This window comes from Gymnodraco acuticeps, unplaced genomic scaffold, assembly GCF_902827175.1.
Source record: "Gymnodraco acuticeps unplaced genomic scaffold, fGymAcu1.1, whole genome shotgun sequence".
Lineage (NCBI taxonomy): Eukaryota > Metazoa > Chordata > Actinopteri > Perciformes > Bathydraconidae > Gymnodraco > Gymnodraco acuticeps.
The window spans coordinates 1,073,261-1,098,100 of record NW_022989974.1 but is presented as its reverse complement, the minus strand read 5'-3'; the positions used below and the strand labels follow the sequence as shown (position 1 = coordinate 1,098,100).

The following is a 24,840-nucleotide window of genomic DNA, read 5'->3' as shown; positions in this document are numbered from 1 at the left end:
AGCAGATCTGAGCCTGCCGTGTGGGACGAGATCGCAGCGATCATGGACATTTGCCTCCGTGTGCAGCGCTGTGCAGTCCAAGCCACGGGCAAAGCACTGGGAATGATGGTGGTACAGGAGAGAGCCAGGTGGCTCAACCTGACCAACCTTCCAGACCGGGAAAAAGAGGATGTTCTGGACATGCCTATTGTTCCCGAGGGCATATTTGGCTCCGCTCTAGCTTCGATGCAGCTGAGATGCGAGTCAAAAAGGAAGGGAGACGAGGCTCTCCAGCTCTGTCTCCCCCGAAGGGTCCAGCCGCCACCTCCAATGGTCCCGCGGCAGGCCTTCACCCAAGCTGTCTCACGTCCTGCCCGGTTCAAAATACCGAAGCAGCAGAGACCGCAGCCCGTCCCGGGTCCCCAGCCCAGGCACGAGGTAAGAGGGAGCTGGCCAAGAAAATCTCCGGTTCCGGCAGCTGCCGCTCAGGTGCAGCCGACCCAGGTTTTCTGCCACCAGGCGAGGAAGAAGAAGCGGGCGGCCTGACAGCCTCCTCTCCTCTCCTCTCCTCGATGAAGGAGCTGGAAGTTCCCTGTTCCCCAGCTCCAGAGCACGTTCCAGTGTTGGATGCTCATGTGTTTTCGGGGTGCCAACATGCCCCCATCTTCCCGCCGCCTCGAGTGATGCCAGAACGTCACTCAAGTTCGCGCCATCAGGGAAATTGACTTAACATCAAAGACAGCAAGTTCCGCTGCCTGTTTAAGTCACACAAACACATGTCATCATTGTTGACATTTTCCACTGTCGTTTCCAGGCTTGAAGCCAAGGGCGCAGTCAATAAAAATGAAAAGAAAAACAATAAAAACAATAAACAGTCTGTCGTCCGCCCCTCTTTTGAGAGCTACGGCCTCTCTCAAAAGGCGGACAATAGACGGGATTGTGAAGGCACCACCGCCACGCGCATGCGCAGTGTCGGCCGGGGTTGTCAACCTGGGGTACCACCGTGTTCAGACACTAGAGGGCCCCATAACATAACAAATAGAGACACTGAGGGCAGACGACAGAGCTGTGACATCTCCGCTCGCTTTGAGAAGCGAAAAGTGGAGGATGCTCACAGATTCTGCTTGGGTTTTCAAGACAGTAACACGGGGCTACAGGCTCCAATTCGCTGTCACCCCCCGCCTCACTTCTCGGGCATTCTATATTCACAGACCCGGGGAGAGTCGGCCCATATTCTAGAGCAAGAGATTTTCTCGCTGCTAGAAAAGAAGGCTATATCGATAATACCCGCCGAGCAGAGTCAGAGCGGCTTTTATTCCAAGTATTTCCTCGTTCCCAAACGGGGAGGGAACGGAATTCGGCCTATACTAGATTTGAGAGCTCTGAACAAATATCTCAAAAGATACAAATTCAGAATGCTCACTCACACATCTCTGTTGCGTCTCGTGTGCCAAAACGACTGGTTCACATCAGTCGACCTGAAAGACGCGTATTTCCACATCCCAGTATATTATCCACACAGGAAATATCTGAGGTTCGCCTTTCAGGGTGTCTGTTATGAGTACAGAGTACTTCCTTTCGGTCTGTCTCTCAGCCCACGAGTGTTTGTACGGTGTACGGAAGCCGCGATAGCCCCGTTAAGACAACAGGGTATTCGCCTGGCAACTTATCTGGACGATTGGCTCCTTCTCGCACAGTCGTAGCAAGAGGATATTACGCAGACGAATGTCCTCGTAAAACACCTGCTCGACCTGGGTTTCGTAATAAACACAGAAAAGAGCATGTTGTCTCCAGCCCAGACTGTACTCTTCCTGGGCCTACGCCTGAATTCGGTGCCCTTTACAGCCCGCTTGTCAGCAGAGAGAGTGAAAGCCTTCAGGGCTTGCCTCGCTCATTTCCAGCCACGCAAATATGTTCTCTTCAGGTCATGTCTGCGGTTGCTGGGGCTCATGCCGTCAGCCATTCTGGTGGTACGACTGGGACGCTTACACATGAGGGAGTTTCAGCGCTGGGTAGCTGCCCTCAGATTGGACCCCGCGCGTCATGGCGCGCGGAGAGTGATGGTCACTATGAAATGCGTAATGGCTCTGCACCACTGGCTACACCCGACTTTTCTAGTACAGGGCGTACCTATGGGTGCTGTCCTATCGCGGAAGGTGGTCACCACAGACGCATGTCTGACGGGCTGGGGGGGTATTTACGAAGGTCGTCCGGTGAGGGGTCTCTGGAGCAGAGACCTCCAACGGTCACACATAAATTATCTGGAGCTTTTAGCGGTGTTCCTCACCCTGAAACGCTTTCTGCCTTTTCTCAGAGGACATCATGTCCTTGTGAGGACAGACAACACGACCACAATATCGTATATAAACCGCCAAGGGGGTTTTCGTTCTCTCCAGTTACACATGCTGGCACGCAAACTGATCTTATGGAGCTGCGGACGTCTCCTCTCTCTGAGAGCGACGCACGTACCAGGAGTGATGAACCTCGGGGCAGATCTGCTGTCCAGAGGTGCACCACTATATGCAGACTGGACTCTACATCCAATGATTGTGAGTCAGCTGTGGGTGTGTTACGGCCAAGCCGCGGTAGATCTGTTCGCATCAAAAGAAAATGCTCAATGTCAGCTGTTCTTTTCAATGCGCGATTTAAACGCACCGTTAGGCGTGGACGCGCTCGCGCACGTTTGGCCTCCGGTCCTTCTGTACGCGTTCCCACCCCTCGCTCTGATACCCCCAACTCTGGCCAGAGTGAGAGAACAACGCCACACACTTATCTCCGCACTGGCCTGCAATGTACTGGCTGGCGGAGATATATCAGCTGCTGTGCGGGCAGCCGTGGCAGCTCCCGCTACGCAGGGACATACTGTCTCAGGCGGGGGGGGGGGGCGATCTTTCACCCACACCCAGAGCGCTTGGCACTATGGGCCTGGCCCGTGAGTGGTACAATCTGAATACAGTGGGTCTCCCTCAGAAGGTGATAAACACTATTCAGAGTGCAAGAGCTTCCTCCACCAGGTCTCTCTATGACTGTAAGTGGAGGGTGTTTGAGGAGTGGTGCCTTCAAAAAGGACACTTCTCTTTTCAATGTCCTGTCGGGGTGATTTTATCATTTCTACAGGACTTAATTGATAAACACAGAGCTTTCTCTACGATCAAAGTGTACCTGGCTGCTATTGCTGCATGCCATGTGGGCTTTGAGGGAAAGACGGCTAGCCAACATCCTTTGGTCTACCGTTTTATGAAAGGGGCTCGCAGGCTCCTCCCGGTTTCCAGGTCACTGGTGCCCTTATGGGACTTGGCAGTGGTTTTAGATGGGCTCACTCGACCTCCATTCGAACCTCTTGAAGAAGCTGACATGAAACACCTGTCACTGAAGACAGTGCTGTTACTGGCTCTGGCATCTGCCAAGCGAGTCAGTGACATTCATGCGCTCTCTGTACATCCTTCATGCACTCAGTTTGCCCCGAGGCAAACGAGAGTGTTGCTGAAGCCCAACCCTGCCTTTATACCTAAGGTGGTTGGCTCATGTACCCCCATTGACATTGTGGCATTTCCTCCGCCGCTGTGTTCCTCTGAGGAACAGCGGCCGAATTTGCTGTGTCCAGTTCGTGCTTTACGCATCTATATGGACAGGTCAAAAGAGTTTCGTTGTAATGACCAACTCTTTGTATCCTGGGCAAACCCTCAGAAGGGCAAGCCCGTTACCAAGCAACGGCTCTCCCACTGGATTGTGGAAGCGATTGCTCTGGCTTATACGAGTCAGGGTTTGCAGGCACCAACGGGCCTGCATGCTCATTCTACTCGTGGACTGGCTACATCCTGGGCTTTGTTCAAGTGTGTTTCCATCCAAGACATTTGTGCAGCAGCGAGCTGGTCCTCACCGCTCACTTTTGTCCGCTTTTACAGGCTAGATGTCTCTGCTCCATGTGTGGCCCGCGCAGTGCTGGGTCCCGTGTTGAGACAGAGTTCTACCTGTTAAGTTCTGGTTGTTTTTGGTGATTTTCGAGATAAGCATGTTTAGCAATACGGGAGTTTCAATATCCCATAGTGAGATATCGAACGGAGTGTTATTAATGAGAACTATAGGTTACTTACGTAACCCCAGTTCTCAGAGTAACATGAAGTGAGATGTCTCACCAGACGGCCCTGCTTGCTATGGCAAAGCGAGAAGAGGTGCTTATTTTGAATGACGCTGCGTCGTAGCGCAAGCTACTTAAAGGGTGGGTGGATTCCCTGACGTTGACGTCAAGATCACCAGCCAATCAGGATTGGCGTAATGAGATTGATGCTTCTGTTTGCATACGCGTTGAGGCGCATCCCATAGTGAGACATCTTACTTCATGTTACTCATAAACATAAATTACATTTTTATCACAAAAAACACTTCCATTGTTAAATTTGATCTAGCAAAGAGTATTTTCAAAAACTAATCATATATTTCATTTATATTGTTGGGGAATGAGTTAAAGACAATATATATAAGGAATTGTGCATGTTGAATTTAGTTCTGTATTTTTTTTAAACCCTGAAATATGTCCCGGGACAATTTGACCCGAACATTACCAAAGGGTGCGAAATGTGAACATAACACAAATGACTTATTTCGTGTTTGAAGGTCATGGTTCCCTAACACATCTCTACTGATTAGACATAGTTCTATTTGGCAGAAGATTCATCAAAGTCCCTTTATTTAATATACAGCACATAGGAACATCTGCCATTCCCCGTACCCTGTAAACATGACTGCCATGGAACCAAACAACAAACGTGCCAAGAGCTGAGTGAGAAGAGGGAGTCCTCGAGCTGTAACACATTATTTTTAGTGTACATTTATGAATATATAATAATGCTGGTGTGATTGATTTTTTTCTTCTAATCTTGGCATGACTGGATGGGCTAGGGCCAGGCTATACTGTTTGGAGAGGAAATGTGGATTGCTTTAGAAAAGAAGGAGAAATGTAGTCGAATATTTGGTCATTGTTTTGTGTATCACGCGTGTCTGGATCTTATGGGACACTTTTTGTGAAGATATACAATTCCAACCTTATTTCAAAGGCTTTACTTTAGCAAAGACAGAAACTGTATTGCAACATGGTTAAGTGATAAGCTCGCTCATGTATGGCTTCTGCATGAGACTTAAACCTTTTTGTTCTGCTGCTTGTAATTTCAAGTATAACAACAAATCTAATTTAGTTTAAGGTCAGAATGCCAGCATACTTCTCATAATAACGTTGAAGTGCTGCACGTTATGGTATGTGAAAGTGTTCTTTTTCCCAAAGTCCAGGAGTAAGTTAAAAAGGAGACAAGGTGGCACCTCAGGAAGTTTTAAGAATATTTAATAATGTAGCATTGTAGTGGATTTTACAAAAACTCTGCTCACATTCTCATTCATAACATACTGTCTCCTACATTCTAATGGCTACAAACAATAATACTGGCGAAGGCGGAAGTTGGAGATAATACTCGCAAAACCGGAAGTCCAGTGTGTGAACATCCGGTCTAAGAATAAAACAGTTTTAAAATGAAACAGTGTATTTATTTAAAATTTCCGGCACACAAATATTGATTTTATTTCTTAGAAATGCAATACCTTAGAACAATTGTTTTTTTTTTCTGTGTAGCTAAGACTGTGTCCGAAACCAGTTCCTCATTCAGCAATTTCTATAAACCAGTCTCAATGTCCAATCAACCATGAGCAGGAAACTGAGGCTGGGACCTTGATGCTGAAGTAATGAATCACTGACAGGTGTACAGTTGTATTTTTGGGTAGGGTATATTTAGTGCATACATTCCCAAAAAAGCTAATCTTAACAGACGCTGCTTAACTTTCTTAGCCGAAAGATTCCATGCACACAAAACATCCAGCTTTGGGAGGGTTGTCATTGGACTTTTCACTGAGAACGGAAGCTGGGAGAGGTGCCAGAGTGTTTTAACACAGCTCTTAATGTCTCTGTTTTACTTTCACCCGTTGAGAAGAATAAATGCATTCGTTGAGAGGAATGTCTGACAGTTGTGTCTGTCCGGGGCTTTAGAGGCTCCTGAATCTATAACGAATTGCATTTATTAAGAACACTTAAGTTGAGGGATCCACACTGATAAAGTTTTGCTGCTAGCCAGCTAAACTTTCAGATTGCAGGGAAGGATGGAGGAGTCGAGCTATAGTCAATTCTGCTTTTTGTTTCATATTGTTAAGGCTGTGAGACAGTTGCTTTCGAGAAACCGTCTCGAGCAAGAGTCACCTTTTCCTGGCAGGCAAAACATAGTCAGAACGTATTAAAGGTGACATGTCATGCTTTTCCGGTTATTACCCGTCCCCTTGTGTGTTATGAAGGTTTTTATGCATGTAAACGGTGTGCAGTCAAAACCCTCAAAGTACACCATGTAGCGAGTAAAACTCTAACTCTAAACTCTACCTCCCCAAAACGCCTCGTTGGAGATACGTCACTGTCCATTTGATTCTTCCGGGTACATCATGATGTCATGTCGTCCCCGGAACGAAATGGGCCAATCCGTGGATGCGTTACGTCCGCGGAGCCGTTACGTTAAGCCCCGCTGATTGGTCCAAATTGACCAATCCACGGACTTCCTCACACACTCAGTGCAGGCAGCTCTGCTGATCTCTCCTCCCTGGCTGCAGGCTGATAACAGACAGTTGGGATCGCGGCGAAATTCTCTCTGCAGACCCATTCTCTCTGCAGACCCATTCTCACAGCGTTTATCAACCTTTGTCTTACTCAATATCAAGCCACACTTATTGTTTTTACTTCGGCTGCGACTTTGTGTGTGCTCAGGGTGAGTTTGGCTGTGTATCGCTAAACAAGGAAACAACACCTCCACGGAGCTTAGCGCGATTCACAACGTCCCGACTGATCCCAACCAATCGGAGCACACTGGGCTCACAGGGAGGGGGGGGCAAGAGCTGCAACGAGCCGTTTAGTGGAGAGAGTGAATACTGCTGAATACACATACTTTAGAGAGATGCTGTATGCGAAACCAATTTGAGTTTGGAAAATTGCACAGTATAAATCTATTCTAGTAGACCTCAACAATGAAATTATGATCGGTGGAAATGGCCATGACATGGGACCTTTAAGTATAAATGTGGTCATTACACAAAAGGAGAAATTAAGTGTCCAAATTAAGAATGGCTTTTCTATGCACAGTGGCACAGCAGTGGCAACTTTCTAATCATGAAAGAAAACGATGTATTCCTTCATGGTAAAGGGATCATAAGGATCTAATGGAAACATATTGTTCTGTTTTTTACAACACATAAGATGTAACACAGATTCCAAGCTTATCCAGAATAATCAGTATAATAAGGCGACCATCTGTGAAGAGCCTCGAGCTTCATCAAATCTTTGAGACACTAATTCATCACTTAACAACAAATGACATAATATAACCTCTTCTAAATATTACATTCTAAATAAATAACTACATTCGCGGATACAAGCGGCCGAGATGGGTTTTCTCCGCAGGGTGGCTGGTGTCTCCCTTAGGGATAAGGTGAGAAGTTCGGTCATCAGGGAGGGACTCGGAGTTGAGCCGCTCCTCCTTCGCGTCGAAAGGAGCCAGTTGAGGTGGTTCGGGCACCTAGTTAGGATGCCACCTGGGCGCCTCCCTAGGGAGGTGTTCCAGGCACGTCCAGCTGGGAAGAGACCAAGGGGTAGACCTAGGACCAGGTGGAGGGATTATATCTCTTCGCTGGCCTGGGAGCGCCTTGGGATCCCCCAGTCAGAGCTGGTTGATGTCGCCAGGGAAAAGAAAGTTTGGGGCTCTCTGCTGGAACTGCTACCCCGCGACCCGACCACGGATAAGCGGGAGAAGATGGATGGATGGAACTACATTCGTAAACTATGCTTTCCTTAACAAGCCTGACTCAAGAAACTGTTTATAACAAACATTTAGACATTTGATGTACTACATTAGGCTTCAATTTATTCTGATCTAATTCATACTTATTTGTTTTGTGCCATTCAACAAACAAATGTGCAAGGTGCCTATTTCACTCATTCAGATAGAGTAGCAATAACAGATCATTGTGTGTAAAAAGAAACCGAGCAGTGTGTAAAATAGCTGAGAGCAGTCAAAGGGCTAAGAGCTCTACAGCATATCTCTTCAATTTTGTGATTTAACTGTACACTCTTTTGAAAAGGTGAACTGGATGGAATATGTCAGCGTGGACTGGGCATGCAGCATTGTGTAATTTCAAGCACATCTGGCTACAACGTCATCTGTTATATTGTTTGTTGGCCAAATGCAGCGCAGTGGAAGTAAAGTGAAAAGTGTTGTGGTGCTCAGGTCCTTCAGCAGCCACACAACGGCACCCGGCTCACTCATGTGTTGGCTACAATAGATGTTTATTAACCAGTCATTTATTAGAAAAACAGAGTCTGTTTTTTACAATTTTGTTTACATGGGCCATGCTGAAAATATTGAACAATTCTGAGTAAGGGGAGGGTATTTTATTTATTTATTTTAGGTCAAGAGGATGAAGATAACGTTTTAATGAGGCTTGCCTTGCATCAAAAAGAAAGGAAAATAATAAACAATAAGTACAAATAAATAAAGAATACTAAAGTGAGAGCATAAATGATCGAGAGTATATACAGTAGCATACATTCTTAAAAAGTGTTGTTTTTTTCTCCATGCCATCCCTCTGGCCCCTTTCTGTTGATTAAACTTATTTAATTAAAGAGTGGTTTATGCAGGAAGTGACACAGCAGAATTGATCAATTGTTATAAAGAGAGTTAACACATTGCTAATAGAGTAACTAAACATGATCATGCTATCATAAATGATAAACTAGATGTTTTTCACAACATTTAGAAATGTGCTTTTACTCAACAGTTAAATTGGCTGTGATATAAACAGTGCAGAGATACAATCCGTCACTGTTCGATGTAATCCAGCCAGAATCAGTGATTACAGACTGTCATGGTGTTGGTCATGGCATTCACTATCTGGCATGATTTTGATCAATAATTACATCACAGATTGCTGTCAGTAAATCATATTCGTCCTCTAATTGGTACATTATGCACAAACTGTTACTGCCCTATTTAGAGTAGGGCTGCAGAATGTAAGGAAAATATGCTACATGCAATTACATTGTTGAATATTATGATAACCATATAAGTTGCAATATCTTCTCAATGTGTTTATTGCCCAATTTGAAGCAACTGACTTCAAAAATATATATTATGCAGCCCTACCTTGAGAAAATAAGAAGCTATTAATCTATTGTTGAGGAAATAGTGGAGATTCTTACAAAGAGTTGTAAACAGGGAATATGTAAAATGCGTAAAGCCTTTGTGATACATTGCAGATAAAAAGTTAAGATCCTTGGCTCATCTGTGTGCAGCTTGCATTGTTCCTCTAGTCTCACCATATTGATCCAAGTACTGTAACAATGGGTTGAAAGATCTCAATGCGCTTTATGACTCAGCAGATTGGCTCTGCAGTTAGTCACTGGGTCAGGCCGAGCTGTAGAGAAAGAAACCTTTCTTTAACTTGGCAGAAACAAAGTGAAACACTGACGATGAGACTTGAATTAAGAAAGCATCATAAACAAGTTCTCCATGACAACAGTTTGATGATCAGTATGACAGGAAGAGCTTTGTTTCACTTATCCCAGGTAAAAATGGAAGTCTACACTGCGGGGAAGTCAGTGATGGGAAGCTTCACCTTGGATAACATCCAGGGTTGTATTCAGCTGCTTCTTAATTGAATGGTGGAGGCTTCACCGCCTGCCTGAAGGTGCTGGTGGGTGTCAGACATTTGGCTCTGTGGGGGTCCTCAGAGAGCAAACACAGTGAACTGTATTTACATCTAACAGAACACAAAAACCAGGAGAGAAACTGTTCTGTAAATTGGAAGCAATTTCCCAAAGATGCGGAAAGGCAAAGGAGTCAAGAGGAAGTGACCCCCGACTTAGCCCTGCCCATAATTACTGTTGCTATGGACGTCAAACAAACCATTCGTTCAACACCGCACATCAGCGTTTAAAAAACAATCAATTGTTGTGTGCCAAAAATGTAATGTGTTATATTAATAAAAAAACATTTCAGACAGAAGGAAAGTAGGGTCATCATTTGGGGTCAAGCTTGTTTTATTTTGTCAGCCTTAAAGCTGCATTTAAATCAGGGATGGGCAAATGGCGGCCTCAACCTCCACTTTTTGCGGCCCTCAGATTTATAAACAACGTAATTACTTGTAGTACTGATACCGTCCAATGCGAGCTGCGTACATGATTTTGTTCGGCAGCCAAATACCGCAAAATAATCTGTGACGCGTTTGTGTGTATTGTGTTTGTTTCCCAGGGAAGCACTCACAAGAAACACCGGCTGTTGTTATGCCTGCTGTGACGTTAAGTTGCTTCTTGTAATTATGCCATTACACGCTTAAAAGTTGTATTTATCATCTGAATTTGGCGAAACAAGTTAAATATTCTAAAAACCAAGACTTTGTTGAAAACAAACTGTCACGGACCCTGCCGTGTTATCTATGATTACTATACGCTTTACATTCATAATTTCAGTGGGAGGGGGAGCGGCACTGAGGAACAGCAGAGTGCGGGCTGTTAGAGATTTGGAGGGATAACTGGTCCGCTTTTCAAATCTCCGCGCGTTCCTATGAAGCTGGTTATAATACAGGAAGGAATCCATATCTACAAAGTAACCTTTAACAATAATCTACTTTAATGGCAATATGACAATGCAATACAATCATTACAATACAACATGATATATTACAGTTATATTGTAATGCTTAAGGAGTAATACCGGCTTACTCCTGCACTCGTTCGCATACTGCAGAGCTACTTTCACCCGAGGGCAGCATGTGAAGAAGAGGCCGAACGCCAGGGATCCTCCGGATATATACCAGAGTAAGAAGGAGGGGTTTGGTGTTAGGTCAGCTGGTCATCTTTTCAGGTCATCTCATTGGGAGACGCAACGCTGGCCAGCAGGAAACCAAACAGGCTCACCTTACAACCAAAGGTCTCAAGGCCTGCATACCCACACCTCCCCCACAGAGCAATAAAACCCTGTTTACTCCAACCAGCCCAGAATGTTTATAGCCATTTGTAGTCCTTACATTTATGAAAGGATAAAACAGAGAAATCAATATAAAACACAAACACAGGTATTATTTGAACAGTATTCACTTAACTGCTACTGTTGATAACCACCAGAGAAACCCAAGGGACCTTTCTTAATATCACAACCACTGTAGCTTGTTCTAAGTTGAATGCAAATCAGGACATGCTCTCACCTTCCCCCATCTTCCTTTGTCCTCAAAAACACATGTCAACAGGCCCCAAATGCAGCTCACAGTTTTACCCAAATTATTCTCATTTTAAGCTTATCCATAGTTTGCTAACATGAATAAATACAAATATAACTCTACAGGGCTGACAGGTGTCTGTGTTGACATTCCCCTTATTGGGGAATAAGGGGAATGCAGAGACTGGCTACAAGTGTCTTAGGTTCAAGTTAGACAACTAATGTCTGGGTTAGTGTTCATGACTTCATGTTTATGTCATCTTCATATTTAATCTTGATGCACACACATTTTCTGTGTTTTCCAATAGTTTAAAAATAGTTTTATTCCACTGTTAAATAACCTGTTCAATACAAACATGCCACTTTTAAAAATTAAATACAATTTCTGTGATATTTGTTTAGTGAGCTTATTAGAGGATGTTCCCTGAAAGATTGTAAAATGTCAAAGAAGATGTCAGACTTAGTATATGTGTTAATAATGACATACAATACATGGAATTTGTGTGTGTGTGTTTGATCCAAGTGAATCTGCGGCCCCCTGGTGGTTAACTTGGAACATAAATTATGTGGCCCCCACCACCATCCACGTTGCCCATCCTCTTAGACCCCACGGACCCTTCGGCGGGTCCGAAACCACAACATCTGCAAGCAACAGTGTCTGAGGGCTTCTTAAAATGTAATAAACTATGAATGTTTCATATCCATGTAACGGGAAGAAACTCAGCTAACTGATGATTTTTATTTTTATTTTCAAAAAAAAACACAAGGCTACGCCGAGCCTCTGAATTAGCCCTGTGCGAAAATATCTTAACGCCGTTAGCACAGAACTCTAGCTATACCGATCAATATACTTATTGGATCTGCACAAACAAGCTTAGATAACATCCTGAGAGTCCACAGATTATAGAAATATAAGTATCATCACTGAGCGATCAGAACTCGTGACAGGGGAAGCAAATACAGACAACACGCGACGTAGCTTTAGGTAGATATGCTCACCTTAGCTGTTATTCTGATAAAAAGTCCTGTTCAATGGCATTAAAACGAGAAAAAACGGGGCTGAAGGTTAATCCATAGGTTAATCAATGTGTCTGTCACTTTGAAAAAAGTATTGATAATCCATAATTCAATTTGTATGCAAAAATCGGAGAATACAAATTAGCTGCTAATGGTAGCCACCAGAGTGTGTTGCAGCTCCGGTTTTGGCTATGCGTCACTCTCACTCCTTATTTGGTAACCTGTGTGTGTATGTGGAACTTTCCCTCGATTCCATTGGCTCTAGCGGTTAGAAAGAGATGTCAATCATCAAAATCGACCAATGGGTTCCAGAGAAACGGCAAAAACGCCCATTTCCACCCAAATGGCCCCAGAGGTGGAGTCTTTTTTGCTAAACCTCTCTAAAAAGGTAAAATCTCACTTGTTTTGCATCAATCTTGATACAGGGTACTTATTATATGTTGTACTTTGGATTCATAAAGCTTTTAGTCTACCCATCATCCAAGGGTATTTTCACTATAAGTAAAAAATAATTTCTGGACGGACACTATAATTTACAGTTTTTTACCATGTTCAATCTGAATTTTCTTTAAAATAAAAACATCTATATTGATTCTGACTTTTCTACATCCAACTCACAGGTTTATCATTACTTTGAGAAAAAAGATTATTAATTTTCCCCTTTTAGAAGTGTAGTTATGGTCATTTGTTCTGGAAATGTCATTTTCGAGCCTGAGACCTGAAGAACAGGCTTGGGGTCTAACAGGTTAAATGATACGCAATGTTCTCTTTGTTCACCACGAGGTTGGGCACAGAGCCCTGCAAAAACAGCTAGTTAGTTTTGTTTCTATGTTTACCTCCCCTGTTAGCTTGTGGCCATACAAACAGCTGTCATCTGATTGGTTGCGTGTCGAAAGGTCAGCGGTAAACAAGGTCAAAGTGGAAATAATTTGAACTTTGAGCATTGTGTGACATCGAGGGTAGTGATTTCGCATACAGTAGTTGGGCGGCACAGCTCTCTCCAGAAACAAAACGGCAGCGTCAGCGCAGAGCCGTTTGAGCGCGTATCTTGTGAATGCTGCATTAATTCAAGATTCTTCAGCGGACTTTTAAGGACATATGTGGATTGTAAACTTAATAGGGTCTAACATATGTATGTGATGGCTATATATAATAATGTGCTGAAAAAAGTTTTATGTCTCAATTGTTTTAGCTCATAATAATTTTGGATGAAATATCAAAGCCCTACACACAGAGTAACAGCAGGCCTGTCAACAAGACTAACACATTAGTTAGTTCATGCAAATCTTTTTCTTTCTGTTTTCATAGAGGAAAAATATACTGTCAGAATTGACTCGAACATTTCCAGAGCCTGACAAATGCTTTTCTTCCCGAGCAAACAGTACAATGTACAATATATCTGTATGGTTCTAATGAGCATCATTACTTCTGCAGTGATGCAAAGCCAAATGAGTTGCATTTTTAAAAAGGCACCGTTATTTAAAGCAAATGATGTAAACATTAAAACTGCATCAAAAATCTGCTTGAGACTCACATCACAGTAATTAAGCATATTTCCCAAGCTCATTAGCAATTAAATGGATAGTGTTGGGGTGCAGATTAAAGTGCTTCTATAAACTTGTGTAGGGGGGTGGAACATTGTGAAGTGATGGGGTCACAGAGAGCTCACCTCCGAGTACAGGAAGTGCAGCCTGAAACGATTGCTGGTGCAAAGAGCTTCACTAAACTGGTGCCACAAACATTTTCCAACAAACTACTAAGATTTTTACCACACAGTCTGGCAGTGAGTATAGAGCCATGCAAAATGTAACGGCACGATGCAGTTTTTATAAGTCAAACCTCTGCCAAAATATTCTCTCCTCGTTCGTATATGGCATATTCTCTTTTCATCACACATTACATCGTTATTTTGCCTCCAAATCCCTGTTTCTTTTGATTCTCCATGAAAGGATCAGAGGGGGCCTTTGCTGAGGAATTTAATTTCTTGACTTAACGCTAAGAAGAGACTGTTTTCTATTAGAGGACGCATACTGTTCAGGACTATCGCCGTAGTCCAGTGAGCAATAAATCTCACCAACACAAACACTATAAGCTCTGCCTGTCCCGGTTCTGATGGTTCGGTGTGATTGTTACAGCAGTGAAAATCCCTCAGGTAAGAAATACAACACAGAGTGGCTTCACTGCGGCACCCACTTATTTGGCAGATAAGGGACTAGACACGTCACCACAGAACCAGAAGACATGACGGCAGAACATTTCAAAACAAGAGAGAGATTTCAGATCAGGGAAAAAACATTAATTGGATATTTTGTGTGTATTGCATGACTGTATTGCAACAAACAATTAAATCCAAATTCCAATAACCACGCTAATTTCTATTTGAACATTCTTCAAACCATTGCACTATAGGTCTTTTAACGACCTGTTCTTCTGTAAGCCCTTTTGAAAAGATTTTGAACATCTTTTGTAGTACACAGCGATAACTGAGGCAGGACCAGCAGGTGAAGTCAAGCATGTCAGCAGCAATTCTTAAAGAATGGAGAAACCAGCTCGAGTGCGCTAGAATTTGAAACTACGCAGCTGAAAAAAATATCTGCCCCTTCCTTCAGACTTCCTTACAGAGCCCCTCCTCCAACACACACGAACGCGCACATGACCAATGAGGGCACGAGATAAGTTTGTGCACGACATGGAAGGCTGACAGGCAGGTGGGCCATCCAGTTATTTTAGAAGGTGTTTCTGATTGTTTCTGATTCTAATTGAATTACCTACCCCACCTTTAATGATATGTTATCTTTGTTGTCTTTTTTCAAGAGGAAACTTTGAATAATGCTGATGGATGTCATGACAAAATACTTGAGATATTTATAGACCAGCACTTTCACCTTGTATATGATTCCGAAAAACATACTGTGCTTATTTAGCAACATTTACAAATATAACTCAAAGTTGAAGGCTGAATTGAAGGTGTTAATGACTCAAAGCATGTTTTTTTCACATTGATGCTGTGTGCTGGAACATTACATGAATCTAAATTGAGACATTATTAACACCTTCCAACCACCTTTGCATAACAGTTTCATCTTGCTAGATACCGCCTCATGACGTCAAAGCAGTGAGAAAAAAGAAATGTCACACTTTTTATGCTACCAAAAGGGAGAGGTACACACATGTAAAAGGCAGAAAAGTTCTGGCTCCCGTCGATGCAGATATAAAGGGAGCAAACTTGAGGCTGAGGTGTACCACCATTGTTACCACAAGCTGTTTAATCAACAAGTCGGTTGACTGCCGCCAGTCAGGACTCAAAGACCTCCCGGAGGGTCTCGAGAGGGAACACGTGCATGAAGCGTGTCAGCCTCCAACAAGGATGTCATTCAGTGATCACGGTTCATGAGGCACAGCAATTTTGCACAAGCAATTATAGCTGAAAACAAGACAAGTGACGCAGAAATGTTCATGGACACGGTGCGGTGTGATGGCCAGGGACAACTGAGAGCCATCAGTCCGGGAGGCTGACATGCACATGGTCCACACAGATACCCCTCCCATGCCTTTCCTCTTCTTTGAAAAGGAATTGAATTAATAAGGCTGCTTTTGACTTGCTTGTTGGCCGCATCACAAGTCACTACCTATAAATCAGAGCGAGCACTGAAGCACAACGCTTACATATTACGATGAAACGACACAAAGGGAAATCTTTTACATTCATATCTTTGAACTTATGCACTCTCTGCCCCCTGTGCATGCTTTACCCAGAGGATCCTTGTTACAAGAAGAAAGTGTGTGTGGAGTCACATGAGCTGTTAGAAGCTGGAGGTCAGGAGTACAGAACAAACAGCTGTGCTTCTAACAGGCTGCAGCAAGGAGGGGGAACGCAGTAGTATCAGGATCAGTGCAGAGCTACAGCTGACCACATCAAAGGCCTCCACTGTGTGGGGTGAGGGGGGGGGGTATCACTGCCACAGCGGTCTGTCTGCAGTTAGTGCAGATCATAGTGGTACTCATGTTCATAGGCGGCGCGTGAGGCTCATGTTTGGGAAGGCTAAATAACTTTTTTTTACCTGACGCTGCCCGCCTCCGGCGTCTATAGAAAAGACATCAACTCAGTGAAAGCACCGCCTGCTGACCAATCAGAGCCATATTTCCTTATCTGAGTCAGCTTCTCGAGCCGTATCTGGCCGTGCAACACTTACATTGTCACATAGGCTACTGTATGCAAGTATTATTTTAAGCAACACATTAGGTTGACGAAACACTCAACTCAAATGTAATTAAAGTCAGATCCACTCGTGTCTAGATGGGGCAGTGATATCATAAAACTGTTGTACGCTTTCAAACACTCGGTAGTTTATTTTTTAACCAGTTGTTATATTCACCTTGCAGGTGCAACTATGTGGCTTGTATCCTGGATTATATGTTTAAGTCATGGACGTTTAAAGTTCATATTTGTCTAATATTAGTTTACTTTTCATTAATGAAGTATGACACTGCGCTGTCAGTACACTTGTCCCAGATACGGCTCTGACTTGTCCCTGTTTGTGATTGGTCAAATGTTTCTAACCCCGCCCCTTTCACGTGAACGCTTTCAGCTGGAGAGAGAAACCCATGCTTGATTTATCGAGTTGATAACCAGCGTCGTAGGACCGCTTAGCGAGATCTCGTTTGTTAGGGTTAGTTAAGATAACTCAAACATATCCAGGGTCTGTTGAACTGGCTTCGTAGTACAGGGCACAAGTGTCTTTGACAGCGCTAATGTCAAAGACACAAACATTATAGGCTACATTATATTTTTATTTTACCAGGATGCAGTGACAAAAATATTTGGGAAGGCTTAGCCTTCCCTAGCCTACAGTACCCGCCGCCCCTGCTCATGCTACCTGCACATCTAAATGGATAGATATATTTAACCTTTATACATAACTGTATATATGTACAGTCACCTGTTTATCTCATGTCATTTTAGTTTTTTTTTTGAGGATCAGCACCTCCAAATCTGAGGCCATGGTTCTCAGCAGGAAACCGATGGACTGTCCACTTCAAGTAGGGAATGAGTCCTTACCCCAAGTGAAGGAGTTCAAGTATCTCGGGGTCTTGTTCTCGAGTGAGGGAACAATGGAGCGTGAGATGGGCCGGAGAATCGGAGCAGCGGGAGCGGTACTGCAGTCGCTTTACCGCACCGTTGTGACGAAAAGGGAGCTGAGCCAGAAGGCAAAGCTCTCTGTCTACCGGGCCATTTTCGTTCCTACCCTCACCTATGGTCATGAACGATGGGTCATGACCGAAAGAACGAGATCGCGGATACAAGCGGCCGAGATGGGTTTTCTCCGCAGGGTGGCTGGTGTCTCCCTTAGGGATAAGGTGAGAAGTTCGGTCATCAGGGAGGGACTCGGAGTTGAGCCGCTCCTCCTTCGCATCGAAAGGAGCCAGTTGAGGTGGTTCGGGCACCTAGTTAGGATGCCACCTGGGCGCCTCCCTAGGGAGGTGTTCCAGGCACGTCCAGCTGGGAAGAGACCAAGGGGTAGACCTAGGACCAGGTGGAGGGATTATATCTCTTCGCTGGCCTGGGAGCGCCTTGGGATCCCCCAGTCAGAGCTGGTTGATGTCGCCAGGGAAAAGAAAGTTTGGGGCTCTCTGCTGGAACTGCTACCCCCGCGATGGATGGATTTTAGTTTTTCTACTCATACTATAACTACATGTTTATTGTTTTTTATTTCATTTGTATTCTTGATTTCCCATGTGTTCCATCTGTGTTTCTGTCTTATTCTATTGCTGCTATAACACCAGAATGTCCCTACAGGGATCAATAAAGGTCCACCTTAACTTATCCTAAACGAAGACTGTGGTTAACTTTTATGTAGCATTGTTGGATGTATGATAGCTTTTCCTCAAACATATAAAGGGTTTATCTTTTAATTAAGATATATAAAAAGCAGCAGCATCATGGGGATACATATTATTATCTGTAACTAATTCATGCTGTAGGTTTTGTAACTGTTTTTCAGTACCATAGTAAGCTTATCTATCTGTCCGCACATCCCTCCATCTCAGCAGGGATGCTCAAAGGTGACAACATTTTCCCAAATTCCAAGAGCACCGCTGAGCTGCCATGACAAACAGTATTTGAAAAGGATAGGCACCATTTCATTTAAGTGTGAGTCATGAAATGAACGGGCAGAGTCAACCACCCTGTCCTCCATATTTATCTTTGATAGCATAATAAGAGTTGGATCGGTATATCTTTGGAAAAGTTCCCATGATTCCAAAAACAAAGGAATACTCCCAAGCTACATTTTCTTTTGCAAACATTATGTTCTTTTTCTTTCTTTTTTGTCCTCTATTGTAAAAAATATACATGATTTCTTGGTTTAATAAGTCCTACAAAGCAGAAGTGGCTTCAGGACAAGTATTCCACTCTAATACTGCGCTGGGTCACGCACATTACAAGATTTTCTCCCCCTGACTCATACTCCGTCAAACTCTATTCTGGTTTAAAGCAGCCGCGACTCTGACTTCTACGTCTACGGCCTGAATTCATCAACCCTGGAGAATTAGGACAAAAAAATGTGTGTCTGTAATTGAAGTTTAACCATGAAACACGTATACAATCTGCTCAGTCAACTTCCAAACTGAGCAGCACAGAAGCCATAAGAACATCTTACAAGCTTTAAAATCTATAAATCCATTATCTTGAGAAAGCAAACATTGAGATTACATACAGTACGAACTAGAAGCTCTTGTAGGAGGCAACTCCTAAAATACTTTTATAGTAAAACTAAGAATGGTAAAACCTTTGATAAATGGACTGTACTTATAAATCTTATTTATTTATCATTTGATAACAGCAAGTAAATAAATGTATTTATTGAACTGAAGGCAGGTTCAATAAGCTTAACTTCTATTATTTCCAACCTATTCTGCAACATTTTACCTTTTTGGTTCCCTTTGTATTCAAAGTAATAGGTAACACACTAAGGTTATTTGATATTTATGGTTTCTAGACTTTCCTATTAAACAATAACGTCTTTGTGATTTCTGACAAGAACACAGGGTATTATTGCAGCTCCGGAGGCAGATCATCTTGTGCTTTCATGTTTTCAACACCAAATACCTCTCACATTATGTTTGAAACAAGTGTGAAATCCTGAGCAGATTAGTGTTGCCTGACTGGTGTGGAAAGTATACTTCAGCTGCTGCTCAGCCTGTGATCATCCGGACTATTTAAAGCAACAATGTGCCAACCATCGAGGCTAATTAACAACCATGGAGCAGTTCAGATTTCAGCAGATGTTACATGTATGTGTTATATTATCATCATTGTATGTACATGAAACAGCAAGGTACTATCATTCTGAACATGTAATCATTAACACAACGTTTATTTGTAATTCCCAGTGTGTAACCACATCACCTTCTTCTCCTGCAGATCCCTCAGGTCAGCTACGCCTCCACAGCTCCAGAGCTAAGTGACAACACCCGCTACGACTTCTTCTCCCGGGTGGTGCCCCCGGACACCTACCAGGCCCAGGCCATGGTGGACATCGTCAAAGCCATGCGCTGGAACTACGTCTCCACTGTGGCCTCTGAGGGAAACTATGGAGAAAGTGGAGTGGACGCTTTTATCCAAAAGTCTCGGGAGGATGGTGAGTCTTTCTTCAAACCTACCTACAAGAATCCTAGAGTTTGTTCAGAATAATGTGATGATAGTTATAGCGATGTGAATCTCATTTTGAGAACCAATGAGAGTGTTCTTGTGATCGAACGAGAAATGTATAGGCGAAAACACTAAAACATTGCATAGCTGCTAAACCTGCACAAATAGGACAACGATAAGCTGTGTAATTCTTAAAGTATCCACAAAGGTTACAACCCTAACTGCGCTGCCAAGGAAACACAAGAAGAAAACCTTGGTCAGCACTTGAGCTCTCAGTCTAATTGTTCGGCCTGCTGTGCTCTTAGTGCAAAGACGAAACTTATACTTTGTCACACGGATAAATGCAATCAGATGCAGAAAAGACACATTTCACCTACCCTGATGAACAAGTTCAAACTCTAATATCATAAACATAATGTCTTATTTGAATCATACCTGTAGAGGAGGCATCTAGAGGTTGCGTAAGTGATGTGTAAATCATGGTACTTAGACATTAGAGGCTAACAAATCCATTATTTTTGAATTAACTCAATATGAAGAAACAGCTTAAGTAGTTAACCATTGTTTTAGTGCGGTCTTAGGAATCATATAAAGCTGCAACACATAATAGAAACTATCAGGTCAATCGGAAAAAGTGCTTTCTTTGCTGTATTAGTTCTATCAAATTGCTTGGAAATCAGTCAAACTAAATGCTACATAGATGAAGGTATAGACACAATGATAACTTGTACAGTCTAACATGTGGGACTTGAATCACCAATATCATAAGCTTCACTTTTAAAGGACAAACATTGGTCGAGTTTGAATTGTACCCTGTTGACCATTGTCAAACTTCCTTATCTGTTTTTTGAGACTACGACACTGAGGATTAAAAAAAAGAAGACATTTGTAGTATTAAGTTATTGTTTTTATCTAAAGCTAGCAACACTTCTGTTGTAATAAAAGCTAATTAGCCCTGTGAAGCAAAGGCTAGTCTTAATTGAGTTTGTCTTGCATTATAAAACCAGCTCTTTCGGAGCAAACACAACATTAATAATAGTTTGTATATGCTTCACTGTTACACAATGTGAAGACAAGTTTACTGCAACTGTATGTCTTATAAAACAGAGACCTTTGGCCATGATTGATGCTGTGGTGTAAATTATATGCAATCTGACTTTGCACTCTCAAATCTTGACTCCAGGGAAGATTTACATCTGACACACACAAGTGCAGACAGCAGACATAATGCTTATTTCATTTGATTGTCAATTATTGAAAAGCAGTGACAGTGTGAGAGTAAGGCTGCCGGATTGGCCAGTAGCAACAAAAGGATGATTGTTCAGTGTTGGGAATATAGAGGGTTTGGTGCAGGGAGCTGCTGGAACACGCTCAGTCTGACCTCTGACCCTTTCTGAAGGGGCATGTCGTAATCACTACCGACATGCCCAGTACTCTCTGTGCCACTGCGTCCCTTTCTCTCTGCCAGCTCTAAGCTGATGCCCATCATCAGTCATCCCGGAGAAGCACCAGCAGCAGATTCCTCCTGCAGAGAGACCTCCAGTCTGCCCGGCTCAGTTGCCCATTTGCCTACCCATGTAAAAAGGACTCAAAACCCAACGCAACAGAGCTTTCTCTCTCTGTCTTTTTAAACAAAAACATAATTGTTTGTCCACATCTAAAGATACTGAGACAAATGCTGATTAAGGCCTACTCTTGCGCATATATTTAAGTATAATTAGTATAATTCCCATGTCTTTCCATCATAACTTAAAAAGTCAGATTGCTGTATCTCTACTTTAACTAACTGTAGTAGTAGGGCATTATAATATGATATAATGCATAAAGGGTCCTAATGATACCAAAGATGTCTCTGAAAGGTAAACATCCTCATGTACTCTCTTTATTTAAAGGGGCCCTCTTATGCTTATGCTCAGGTTCATATTTGTATTTTGTGCCTCTAGTCTACTGGGACATGTCTCCATGCTTTAATGTTCAAAAAGGTCTTTATTTTTCTTATACTGCCTGTGCTGCAGCACCTCCTGACACCCTCTGTCTGAAACCAGAGCCCAGTCTGCTCTGATTGGTTAGCTGACTGGCTCTGTTGTGATTGGTCAACCGCTTAGAGATGTCCTGCCCCTTATCCTATAATGCACAATGTGTTGGAGCGCTAACCAATAGAAGCGCAAGTGTTAAATAGTGATTTTACTATGTTACGGAAGTAAACTAAGGAGTGTGAGTGTGATTTGACCCTAAGCTTATTATTACCATTTACATGCACTCAAACATTACACACTTGAGGAAATGGAAAACCCGAAAAAGCCCCTTTACTGTAAATAGGGCCCCTTTAAATGCAAAATCAATCAGTTTCCTGCAGATTCTGACGACCAAAGAAATAATAATTAAATGATGGTGAAGGTCTGTAATCTCATTATAGCCTCGTGTTGAAATACATTAGTATGGCTCTCGGGCATGTTTGACTGAAGCCTCAGCCTGAGTATGTAAATTACACCAGTCTCATCTCTGCCTGGTTTGATGACAGAAATGTCACAAAGATTAAAGCAGTGTCAAGATAAGGCTTCAAGTTTGGAACATGTTCGCACACGGGGTGGAACAGAGGAAAGACTTTTTACATTTTATGAACACTTTCTCAAATTTCTCTGCCACTTGTCTGAAACACCACACTGCCGGAGACAACATGTCATGCAAAAAAACTGTCAACACTCTTCACTGCCTGCTTGTAAACAAAAATGTTGACAAACATCTGTTAAGACTTTCTCCCTTCAGTTCCTTTACATCTGATGACTAGAGTGATGGTTGCTAAACATTTACAGATGTCTGTTTGCTACAGTACGTGTGGCGCCATTGTTTGATTCCCCTGTGCTTTTTTTTCCAATTCGGGCTGTGATTGATTATATGACAGGCAGGCAGCTCTGTCAAAACCAAAGCCACAGGTATTCTGGCTGCTAAATGGCTTCTGCAGCATTCTGCTCAGTGCTCACATAATGAAACAGCCAGATCAGAACTGGCCAAATGTTCTATCCCATTAAGCAGCTATAGGCCGTATACTGAGCATCAGTCTCACCCACATAATGTCACAGAGGCTGATTCAATGTGCCGCTTTATATACTGTATGGAAAATGGTTTTAGCTTTGAACAGCAGATTTGGGTTTGTTGAAGCAGAATAAGTAGATTGTTTAGGCTTTGTCAAACCAAATGATTATTTATGTATGTTTGCTCAATTTATGCTGTTTGTAAAAATAAAGTGTGACAATGATTATTAACATTTTTGATACAGACGGAAAGCGAAAACAGCATTTGTTCCATGACTAATTGAATGCTCCTAAAATAGATAAAGAATGAAAAGTAACTTCAATATTATTTATGTTTATATTTCCTTGCACAAGAAGTGTTACTCATTTAAGTCATGACTAGCTTTTACTGCTTTCTGTTATAAGTTTTGTTTTGTATGTTTTGCTTTTCTTAACCATTTTATAGCATCTTGTGTTTTCATTTGTGTATGCATGTTTGTTTGTATGCCTGTATGAATCTTTAGGTATTTAAAGCGATATACTTGAAGGACTTTTTTTAAATTGGTCATTTATTTGTTCTCAAGGTCATCAGAGGCCTAAAGAGATTTCGGTGTTATACCATACCGTTTGCCTATAAGGTTCTAACATCAACAAACTGAAGCTGGTTTATCTGTGGTAAGATTCAATTGTGTTGCCTGCAGTCATAAGTTAATTTTATGGCTTTTTAATATCATTTGGCTTCTTTTAAAGGCACACTGCAGTTAAACGGTTATATTTAGGGTGAGCTAGACTAGAGGACAAATATAAAAATGTTTCACAGTCTAATACAAAAAAAAGAATGATCAAAACATCAAAAGTAGTCCGGCATTTCAAAAACCCATTCGGTTTTACTGCCTGTACATTTGCTTCATGATTGTTTGTTTGTAACCTTTATTTATCCAGATTGGTCCCATTGAGATCATAGATCTCTTTTTCAAGGGAGAATGCATGATAAAGGGAATCCAATTTATTTAGGTCAAATAAAGATTTTTAGAATCGTATAATACCTCATGTGTGAGGTATATTAATTATAGGGTGCTGAGGATTTGTTTTAAATGGTAGATGACACACGTTCCAGCCGTATAGCGAATCATGTGTCCCCTAAACCCTGGGCTTTCAAGTGAAAACTGAAAGTGGAAACTCAGTATTTGATCAGACTGGTATGACTTGAGTATCGGTACCGCGAAGTGGAAACAGTTTGACACTAGGGCAGTCGATATCTCAGAGGAGGTTGAAAATAACCTTTAGTGTTTCAGTGAGAGCAAGCATGAAGTGCAGCTGAGAAGAGCGAGAAAAACAATTAAGACAATGGAGAGGGTCTGTCATGTTTCTGTGGGATGAGCCTTTCGTCCATTAAGTCTACCACAGGGTTAAGATTACTTAAAGGATTTGTTTGATGTTTTAAAGATGAATGACATTTTTGTTCCCACTAAATTCCACTCACAGCATCCTCTGATGTCAGTGATGATGTGTAACCATCAATGTTTAAACTCAAAGTGAAGACAATATGTTCCTGACAGACTTCTGATAATCCAGATGGTGCTTCTGACAAAATGTCTTCTCTTTTTCTCCGAACACCATAAATCTTCAGAGTCTCTTTCAGTTGTTTAGTCTTTTCACATTCATCAATAACCAGACTTACTGTACTTAGCCATGTATGAGGCTCCTAAACTCAGTTCTCATTCATAACACTCCGTTCGATGTCTCACTATGGGATGCGCCTCATTGCGGAGCAAACAGAAGCATCAATCTCATTACGCCAATCCTGATTGGCTGGAGATCTTGACGTCAGCGTCAGGGAAATCACCCCCCTATAAGTAGCTTGCGCCACAACGCATGCGCCATTCAAACACCT

The 24,840-nt window shown here is 42.6% G+C and overlaps 1 protein-coding gene across 1 annotated transcript in view; it reads left to right on the top strand.

The window, feature by feature from the left end:
• The window catches only part of LOC117543101 (metabotropic glutamate receptor 4-like), a 247,917-nt gene that overhangs the window by 159,769 nt on the left and 63,308 nt on the right, over nucleotides 1-24,840 (top strand). Inside the window, exon 3 of the mRNA XM_034211167.1 lies at nucleotides 19,708-19,924. Coding sequence (XP_034067058.1) covers nucleotides 19,708-19,924 — 217 coding nt within the window. The remainder of the gene's footprint in view (nucleotides 1-19,707; nucleotides 19,925-24,840) is intronic.